This window comes from Electrophorus electricus, chromosome 7 (assembly GCF_041902795.1).
Source record: "Electrophorus electricus isolate QZ-2024a chromosome 7, ASM4190279v1, whole genome shotgun sequence".
NCBI classification, from domain to species: Eukaryota; Metazoa; Chordata; class Actinopteri; order Gymnotiformes; family Gymnotidae; genus Electrophorus; species Electrophorus electricus.
Window position 1 is genome coordinate 2,389,229 of NC_137503.1, and position 10,524 is coordinate 2,399,752.

At 39.8% G+C, this 10,524-nt stretch overlaps 1 protein-coding gene across 1 annotated transcript; it reads left to right on the forward strand.

Moving 5' to 3' along the window:
• The first annotated feature begins 2,591 nt into the window (after window positions 1-2,591).
• On the forward strand, window positions 2,592-6,288 carry barhl2 (BarH-like homeobox 2). Its single transcript, XM_027026346.3, has 3 exons — window positions 2,592-3,489; window positions 4,430-4,655; window positions 5,467-6,288. Exons 1-3 carry the CDS (start codon window positions 2,940-2,942, stop codon window positions 5,777-5,779), a joined length of 1,089 nt encoding a protein of 362 aa, XP_026882147.1. The 5' UTR covers window positions 2,592-2,939; the 3' UTR covers window positions 5,780-6,288.
• The last annotated feature ends 4,236 nt before the right edge of the window (window positions 6,289-10,524 follow it).

The following is a 10,524-nucleotide window of genomic DNA, read 5'->3' on the forward strand; positions in this document are numbered from 1 at the left end:
GAATTACGTTCAACAACCAAGTGTCGCTTGAGTGACATGCAGAACAAACCCCGCATTTACTGGGTTGAACCAGAAATAGGCTCTAATTATCTTGAACAGTAATTAACCCGTAGAGGAGTTGGGTTACCTTAAAAGTCAACAATTATTTTACGTTTTCATTATTTAAAAACAGAAATCATATTTCATCATCACAGCATGTAAATTTGGACACACAATGTCATGAGGGGTTACAATGCTTAGCGTTCATAACCAGACTACAGATCATTATTGCCCGTGATAATGTGATAGCTTTGTCGCCGCCTTGCGGTGAAACCGGCTTTCTGCTAAACCATTTTGAACACATTCCATAAGGTCTCTGTCCAGAAAAACAAACAAACAAACATTTTATTGGCCAATTAATAATAATATGAAAATCGAACTTTACAACTGTCTTCGTGATTTGTAGTAAGCCAGAAATACATTGTATCTTTTGAACAATTTTATTAGTTGACATGAAAAACTCATAATTTCAGTAGTTTATTCAGACTCAAAATTAGGTGTTTTGATGATACATAAATACGTAGTTATTTAGAACTCGACTAAGCACATTAGGTTAAATAGACTCATATCGATAAATGGTTACTTATTGTTATATTATCTTATATAATCGGAAATTTTGTCATCAAACAATATGAACAATATCTTGGTCAGAATAAAACCAAGAAGGCGATCGTATGTCGTTTCAGAATATTACTCCTGCTTCCTAAATTATGATTTTATCTTATTTATCCAGAACACAGTTAAACATTCGGACTCTAACTTACACATACGAAAATACAATTCGTTACAAAATAAAAAAAATTCTGCTAGACTATTTAAATAAATCAATTTCGAGTGTAATTCAAAACCTACAGCTATTCAGAAAATTGTCTGTAATGCAAGGCAACACTACATTTGAATTTATATTTTTCAATTTCGATTAGAAAATTCTGTTTATCTTGTGGGACATACGACAGAATTCAGACGAATTTTAGAGAACAAACCTATCAAACGCCTCCCACGCTGGTCGGTCAGCAACGCCGGAATCTCAGCTTGAACATCTGCAGAATTACGTCTCGAATAGGTCTGACACCACCGTGGCGCGCGCCGCAGGAAAACACGCTCATAACAAACCTGCGGGAGAGAGAGAGTGCGCGTGGCTCTGCGGCGGAAGGAGCGCGCTGGTAAATAAATGCCCCTTACCGAAAGAGTGAAGTGCTCGTTCGTCAACAGAGAAATTTCAACCACCACCACCAAAAAAAAAAAGAAAAAAAGAAAAAGAAAAAAAAAGACATGCACGACTCGGAGGATTCTTGCGTGAACGAGATTACATCGTGTCCTGTAAAACATGCTTAATAGTTGCTGTAAGACAAGGATCTTTAAAGTGGCGACAAGGATTTGCGCAGTCAATCAACTCCTCAGACGACACCCTGAATTTGGAACTGTGATTCAAATTTAAAATGACTTGAACATTAATTAGTACTTCATTATTTCGACACTAATTATGGCGACACGGTGGTTGGTGATGATTAGTATGACAGTTCCCATCGCTGATAAAGTGAAGACACACACGCATCCATGTTGATACTCAGTGAAACATCTTCGTTCGTGTTTATCCCCTAATCTCAAACGATTTCCATTTCGCGCGATTATTTGAACCTATCTTGAACTTAGGACGAGACACGGTGTTAAAAACAAACAAACAAACAAACAAACAAAAAAACCCCAAAGAAACAAGCAAAAAAAAAAAAAAAAAAAGACAGACCGAGTGTTTATTTGGAGAAACTGCAAAGATAAGCAACCGAGCAAATGTCATTTACAATATTCACCACCATTTCGTTCCCTTGAGCTATTCAGAATCATTGCTTTCACTCAGAGGCCCTGACACAGACAATAACTATCAGCTCGTCCCACAATCCGTTTCAGAAAGGGGGCTAGCCGCTATTTCTCCGAGACATGTCTCATTGACTCAAATCAATGTGTTCCCGCTCTTAAAAAAGCATAGCTTTGTTTTGCCTCTAACGATGCATTTTCCAGTAGCTTTCCTATTAAAGGAATCACAATGCACTAAGAAAAACCCAACAAACCCAATTTTAACGAATAGGTTAGACAAAATGCAAATTGCAACGAATCAATAATAAACGAAAATGACCAATTATAATGCCTACCAAGATCTACTGTTAAACGATCTTGCCATTGTATTATACTATATGAATTTAGCGTTTCGAACGTCTTTATGGTTATTCATTAAAATACGTGTTAAAAAATAGACGCCTTTAAAACCGTTTCAAGGCTTCATCTGAGATTGTAGCGGGACTTGTTTCAAAAAAGAGCATTGCGATTTTCATGACTGGCTGAAAAGTGAAACGATGAAGTAGAAACTCGTTGATTGGTCAGATGCTGGGTCCCGTCACGCTGTGACCAATGACAGGAGAGAAGGGGAACACGAGGAGTGTGTTATAATAAAGGAGAAAATACTGGTTCCCCTCGCCTGGGCCGTGACGTCAATGTAGGAAGTCATTGTAGAGCAACACTGGGACGATTACTAGCAAAAAGGGAGCATGATGTCGAGGAGTTAGCCCTCCCAATTTCTACACACCTCAACTTTGAGCGAAAGTTCAATAGCTATAACAAAAGGACGTGGACTACACAGACCCACTGCTTTCCAGATTTCACACTGAATGTAACGTCTTGGGAACGCAGACTACTACGTCGTCACCGTTTAACGAATTGCAAGGATTTTTGTTCTTTCTGAAATGCGTGGTTTCTGTTATTTTGGTCTGCATTGTGGTAAACTTCAGGTCCGCTGGGCTGGTGCATAATTGTCGACGTTAAAGTATTGTCGACTTTCTTGCACATTCTGTTTCGAATTGATTGGGAAAGTTGTTATGAAGACGCCTTAATCAACGTCATTTTATACTATGGAAGGATCCAGCGGGTCTAGTTTTGGAATAGACACTATTTTATCTACCACCAATTCTTGTAACTCAGTGCTAATGAACGGAGATTTTCGCCTAGGTGACAGCCGGACAGCGGATTTCAGGAGTCAGGCGACCCCGTCCCCATGCTCGGAGATAGACACTGTGGGAACAGCCCCCTCGTCCCCGATCTCTGTCACCACGGAGCATCCAGAACCGCATATGGTACCGGAAAGCCTTCAGCATCGTCACCATCATCACAACCACAACCAGGCACAAAATTTGCAGCTCTCGCCGCAGCCGCAACCGCTCGGGGCGGCTGGATGTGCCCCAAGGACTGCCACCTCTTCCTTCTTAATCAAAGACATTTTGGGCGACAGTAAACCGCTTGCAGCTTGCGCTCCGTACAGCACGAGCGTACCCTCCCCGCATCACACCCCGAAAGCGGAGAGCGCCACGGCAGCGGAAGGATTCAGGCCCAAGATAGAGCAAGACGAAAACAAAAGCAAACTGGAAAAGAGAGATGACATTCAGAACGACATGAAATGCAACGGTAAGAGTTCGCTTAAACTTTAATATTTGAAAGTGGAAACGTCACAGGCTTATTTACATTTAGCACCTAATTAAAAATATTTTAGGGATCGAATAAAACATTTAAACTTAAGTGCCGAGGGTCATTATGATGTTCTATAAATATACAGAAATTTCTAGAAATTATAACGCCACATAAGTGAAATAAAATACACAGAAAGGCAACTTGGAGAATTACACTAAAAACAGGAGGTATAAAAAAAACACAATAACACAACTTCATTTTAATATATTTCAATAGTCTATTTTAAATATTAATTTTTACATATTGAGACATTTAAGAAGTATAGACCACAAATCAAATCTAACTTTTCTCCGACATTACTGCTTATTTTTGTACTTTTGTCCTGTAAGAGGTTCAAAACATATTATTTGTAACTGTCACTGATATTAGCATAACAGAACCAAAAACAGATGTAAAGCCTGACGAATTTTCCCTGGTGCGGGAGTCTCCCTAGTGGGTCAATTAGAGAGATTATTGTTCTTCCTAGAGGGGGGATCACGGAACGCCACAAAAACTGCTACAAACAGAGACGGATTGAAGAATCGATTCTATACTTTTTGCCGGGTCTACTATTTTCGGCAATAAAGTTGTTTTTTTTTTTTTACTGTTTGTTTTTGTCTATCCTAGCCCAATGTCGCTGACTTTGATCCATCTCAGAATATTGCGAGTAAAGAGACAGAATTATGTTCATTGTTTCATCTCTCAAAAATAATGGCCTACACTAATTTAGAAGATTTTGAATTCTCTTTAGGAATTTTCAGATAGTTTCTTTTATTTATTTATTTATTTATTCATTCATTCATTCATTTATTTATTTATTTTAAATGGACCCAAATATGAATGTATATGCACGAATAATAATAATATTCCTGGCTAACTTTTATTTTCATTTTTTTAGGAACAAAAGAAGAGGGTGATCGAGAAATCTCGAGTTCGCGAGACAGTCCACCTGTTCGCACGAAAAAACCCCGGAAAGCGCGAACGGCCTTTTCCGACCACCAGCTTAACCAGCTAGAACGTAGTTTCGAGCGCCAAAAATACCTCAGTGTACAAGACCGCATGGACCTCGCCGCCGCGCTAAACCTCACCGACACGCAGGTCAAGACCTGGTACCAAAACAGACGGTAAGATGCCTCTGACATTTTACCTTAATAGTTGAACATTTCACCACGGTTCTTAATAATAATGGCAACAGAATATAACATCCTACACAAAAACTACAGCAACAACAGCAATAATAATAATAATAATAATAATAATAATAATAATAATAATAATAATAATAATAATAAGAAGAAGAAGAAGAAGAAGAAGAACCAACGATTAATTACAAAATATCTGAATTAATACTGTATAAACGACGTGGCTGGTGTATAAAATAACATTAAGTGTACTTGCCAGTTCTGTGGCCCTATACCCTGGATTCTTTGTTATCACAATTTCTTAATATTATTGAAAATGACAGTATTGACAAGCCAAAAAAAAAGGTAAATTTAATCCACCACAGAATAGGAATTTAATCGCACATTATTTTAATATGCTGTCTAAATTTGTAGCCCGTCTTGGCGTATGTCCGATACTTGTTTACATGTTTTATCTCAATAACTGAAGGTCATAACTTGTTTTATTGTTTTTTCCCTGTCATCTGACGTTATGCAAATAGCAGTTTTATAGTCGTCTAAATCAACGTTCATTTATTTAGAAATGGCGGAAAATAAAATCATATTATTTATTATATCCCATTAGTAAAACCAAATAAATGTATATTAAAGATGCACATTACGCTACTATTTTTAAAGTCTGCTGAGTTTTGTAGATAGAATTTTCCGTTCACTGCAGCGTTTTAACTCATGATCAATTCTGTACATAATTAGGCCTGTAGGCGTCATGTGAAGAATAAATAAATAATTTGTTGTATTTTGATTTTGATTCCAGGACGAAATGGAAGAGGCAGACCGCTGTCGGATTAGAACTGCTGGCCGAAGCTGGAAATTACTCCGCTTTACAGAGAATGTTTCCGTCTCCGTATTTCTACCACCCGAGCTTGTTAGGTACCATGGACAGCACAACGGCGGCGGCGGCTGCTGCTGCGATGTACAGCAGCATGTACCGGACTCCGTCCACGCCGCACCCGACTCTCCAGAGACCGCTCGTCCCGCGAGTACTTATTCATGGCCTTGGCCCGGGGGGGCAACCGGCACTGAACCCACTGGCTAACCCAATTCCCGGCACGCCGCATCCTCGGTAAAAATCAATGAAAGAGACATTGCAAGACGATTGAATCACACGCGACGCAAAGGGGATGCGCTGAATTTTGAAAAGACAGCTTTTTCCAAAAGACCTGAAAAAAAAAACAGTTTTATTGAAGAAAAAAAAGTATTATTTAATATGGACCAGTTCTGACTTAACAAAGCCAGAGCCTATAGCCGTGACAGTAAAGGGACTGTTCGTGTGACGGATTGTGGTTTGTTTTTTGTACAAATACACTTATACTACTAAATAAACTTAAAAAGTTTATTAGACGGAGTTAAAGGAAAGGTCGAATAAAGACAGAATGATAAAAAAAGTTATGTGAGACGCTTTCTCCTAAAAAGTAGCTACAGGAGTTTATTTCTCAAACGTTTTAACTCTTTTGTTACTTTGCCATGCACTAGTATTAAAAAGACGTACAGACAGACCAGATATTAACAATATAAAATAATAACATAAAACCCTTGCATTTAGTCAGAAGAGATATGCTTCTTCAAGAATATTTTCATCAGTCCTTTAATACAGACTTTTAAAAAAGAAGTAAAACAGACCAAATCAAATAAAATTATCCTTAATTTTTTATTTTTTGGGGTTCCCAAATTAAATCATTTAAATTGTATTGTACCCTACAAATAAATCTAGCTTTTTAGCACCACGGATTTACGGTCTTTGAAAACTCTATACACGTTTGCAGTCTTTAACTGATTTGCATAGGCGTGCATTCAAGTAGAGTGAGAGTGCAGCACGGTATACGCATATTTAGCAGCTCTTCGACGAGAATACGTGGTTTGACGCGTTGTAAAGCTGCGTTACCCTGGGAATCGAGAACGTGCGCCTGGCTTGGCATCTGTTCTGGGGCACAACGCTCGAGACAACCGCCGCGGACAGACAGCAGGCGCGAGTCCTCTCAGCGTGAGTGACCACGAGGAGGCGAATGAAATTAAAAGAAACATCAAGATTTAAACAATTAGGAACAGGCTTCCCCAGAGAGTGAGATCTGCGATTTGTCCACCACTAATGAGCCAGTCGTTTCCAAAGTTAAGCGGTAGGCTTGGGATCGTCATAGGCCTATTTGAGTATTTCTTTCTATAGTTGGTGGAAGCCACGTGATAAGCAGGCTACCTATAATTTAACAATAAGCCACGCAAAACAGGCTCAAATGAGCGCTTACTTTCAACTTCTCGTCCCAACGCGCCGAATCGCAATGAAAAATCAAATTATGCTATGTGCAAGAAAACAAACCAAAAACCAAAACAAACACACAAACAAGCAAAAACACGGGCATAAGCATATTCGGTATTTCCACTGCAGAACACTACGACTTTCCCTGAGTAGAGAATATTTCAAAGTTTATGCTAAAAAACAAAAAACAAAAAAACAAATAAACCACAGCATGACAGGACCAGAAAATAAATAAATAAACAAATGCTTTCTGTACTGTACTCAGACCTAATCGCCAAAAGATGGGATTTTGCTGATAAGAGAGTAAGAGACGTTATTCCCGGGCCCCGCGTTAGAGGACTGTAATTAAGTGAAGATTAAAATACTACCTTTATATTAAGTATGATAACGTCCCCTGGAGGATTGCACTACGGCGGCGCTTTCACGCGAACAGACTGAGGAACTGAAGCGCCTCGGGGCACGTTTGTTTGGGCTTCCCTAATTGGAGAATCGTTTGCTGGTTTCTGTGTTATTAAATTCCTGTTAAAGCGAAGCTGACCTTTGCCATGGTCTGAAACGAAGTGGCGGGGAGGGGCAGTCCGCGTCTCACGTCCTTTCCACAATATGCAAAGACAGAAAGGGAAAACCAAGCAGACAGGTTTTAGCGCACATAGAGTCCGCGAAAACTTCCAGCCAAGTAGCCTCAATTAATAGACTATCATTGTGACATTGCTTAATTTATAATAATTCGAATTATAAATAGTCTAATTTACCGCAGCAGTCTAGATAACCTCAACTCCTTACACGACAGGCAGCCCAAGACCTGTTTTCTAAGAGGGTAACGTTCACAGGGGACAGAAAAATACACTCACTAGTGAGATATGCGCACAAGGCACCCTTTAGTAGACCTACAATAGGTTTTATCCTACTGCCCACCGCTAATTAGAACTCGGATATAACGGAGGCGAAGCCCCCTCGGGCTAGCGGAACCTCTTCACACCATCACTAATGGCAAATATTTTACTTTGGGGACAGAACTGCAACACAGAAACGCTGTCTAGAAGCAGGCCTAAATTAATATCATTAAAAGTCCGCGTGCAATAACTGTTTTACTTCAGTTTTTATCTTGGGCTATAGAATAGTCTACCATTTCGCACAAGTATAATATGCAAAGTTAGTGGCATTATTTAACAGGATATTTAGTTTTGATAGTAGTACTATTTGAGAATACTTTGACTAAATACTTTTTCACTTATTCATTTATCCTAGTGGAAACTTACACTCGCATCCCAGTACTGTCGGTAATGTGCGTTCATCAGCATCCATCTGTTCTGGAGATGCACAGAGCAATGGTATTTATGTGTCTGTGTATAGTGCAGCGATAGATGCGGGTTTGCATCGGCGTTAGAATGGATTTTAATCGTGTTTATTTGTGAAAAATGCTACAGCTAGAACCAAATGTACCATTTTGGATAGACTGAGGAATAGCAAGCAGCGGTGTGATAGAACACGAGACGAAACGTTCACGCGACCTGTCAGTCTTGTCTGCAGGTAGACATGAACCTCTCGAGCACAGACTCAGCATGCGAAATGTTTTTATATCTACGTTCTCCAGACCAGAGGCTATACTATTTTCTCATAATTATTAGGTCATTCATTGCTGTGAAATACTTCACACACACACACACACACACACACACGCACGCACGCACGCACGCACGCACGCACGCACGCACACACGCACACACACACATCTGTGTGTATCAGTTCATCGCATCTGAAACTTTTGAGACTAAGCTTTTTCACTGAAGTAATTAAAGCTGCCTTAAATTGCCTTACAGTACATACAATTCTTTATTTCCGCATTCTACCACACCAAATACATCAAATCAAAACTGGACCCCATCTTTGGTTATCCTCCATGGGACAATTAAATGATGGAGTAAACAAAAAACAAAACAAAAAAAAAACAACAAAAAAAACAACAACGAATACGACTATTAAGTTTAATTTCGGTTGAGGCTGATTTATCAAGCTTGGGGAAAGCACTTCTATCGCAGAAGGTGGAAGGAGGAGGATGTGGAGTTCATTCATCTACGTGACACACATTAGGTTAAACAGACGGCGTCAGAGAATTGTTTTGTTCGCGTTGCCTCCAGGAACCCGTCCAGGGCTCTGTAATTGCCACGTTTTCCGACGGATGCAACGGTGGGGATGTCTTAGTGATCACACTAATGAGGGACACGCATATTACACGCGCTATCAGGTGCGCTTGTTACCACGGCACTTGCTCTCACTTTCGTGTCGCTGGTCTGTGGTATTTGGTGTGGTTGGTTTCTTCAGAGGACAAGGATCCTAAATTTGAGAAGCAGGCGTGCGTGCGGGCTGGGTGTATGGGGGGGGTCACTGGACGATCTTTGAAGAGTCGCAACCACTTTTGTGCGGTTTCACGACGCGATGACACGTTGCGAGCGCTCACACTTGCGCACTATCAAGCGATAGAAGCGGCGCATTAAGCATCTGGGTATCCTTTAATGAACGGCGGTTGGATCCTTAATCTTGCCCCTTGGTGATGGCGAGGTGTCAGAGTGATGAATTTTATAACGGTAAGTTGTCAAGATGAGCGTTTTCAAAGCTGGTGAAATTGGAGAAATGGTTGTATCAAGGTTAGATTAGTGTAAAGTGTGAATTAGGATTTTTGCAAAGAGGCCGCGATGTCTGTCAGGCATTGCAATAACGTAGACCTACGTTTGCATAAATTTCAAGCGCGCAATTACAGCGAAAAGTGTGAAATTGACTAATGTCAAGCAAATGCATCAGACAACACTCTCACTAATCACGGTGACCATCTGTCCATACGTCGTTGGCGTATTTTTAAGATACTTATCTGTTCTGCATATTTTATTATCCACGTATTTCTCTCACTCTCTTTCTCCGTCTCTTCAATGATACTCACATTCTTTTTCTAGTAAATAATCGTTAACGCAATAGCGTGAGTACAGAAGTTGTGCAGATCACACAACCAATTTGTTAAAACAAGACCAGTCTAAAATACTGACATAGCTGTGGCCTATAGTATCTGAAGGTGTGACAGTTGCTGTTGGAAAAAGGCTAAAATAATTTCTTAATAAAGAATGAAAGGCTTTTATAAACGCAATGTTCTGGTTTTGTGACACATTTGGTTAAAATAGACTCATACCTGTAACTAAACTGTTATTTTTATTGTACATAAATGCATGCCGTATGCAGACCTCAGCTAATATTAGCAGGACATTAATTAGAACAAACATCAGTCTGTTTGCAGTACCCTCATTGGCTGCTCAATCCCCCCCCTCCCCCCCACCACCACCACAAAACAAGAAGTGTTGTGAACTTATTTATATATGTTCATGTCACACCAGTCATTGGGTCATTAATTAAGGAACAAGGAAAGATAAAGTTACAGTAGTATGTCAGTACTGAAACATCTACTGACAGGAGAGCAATTTAAATGAACTAAACACGAGACTTGACAAAGAACAGAGCAGGGACGCAGTGAGAAGGACAACCGGGGAAATCGGATCTAATTATTTATCTTTACTG

Excerpts from the sequence above, each read along its gene's own strand:
- barhl2 (XM_027026346.3), top strand. The coding sequence starts at position 2,940 with ATGGAAGGATCCAGCGGGTCTAGTTTTGGAATAGACACTATTTTATCT. Across the intron at positions 3,490-4,429 it reads GAACGACATGAAATGCAACG|GAACAAAAGAAGAGGGTGAT; the intron begins GTAAGAGTTCGC and ends TCATTTTTTTAG. Across the intron at positions 4,656-5,466 it reads ACCTGGTACCAAAACAGACG|GACGAAATGGAAGAGGCAGA; the intron begins GTAAGATGCCTC and ends TTTTGATTCCAG.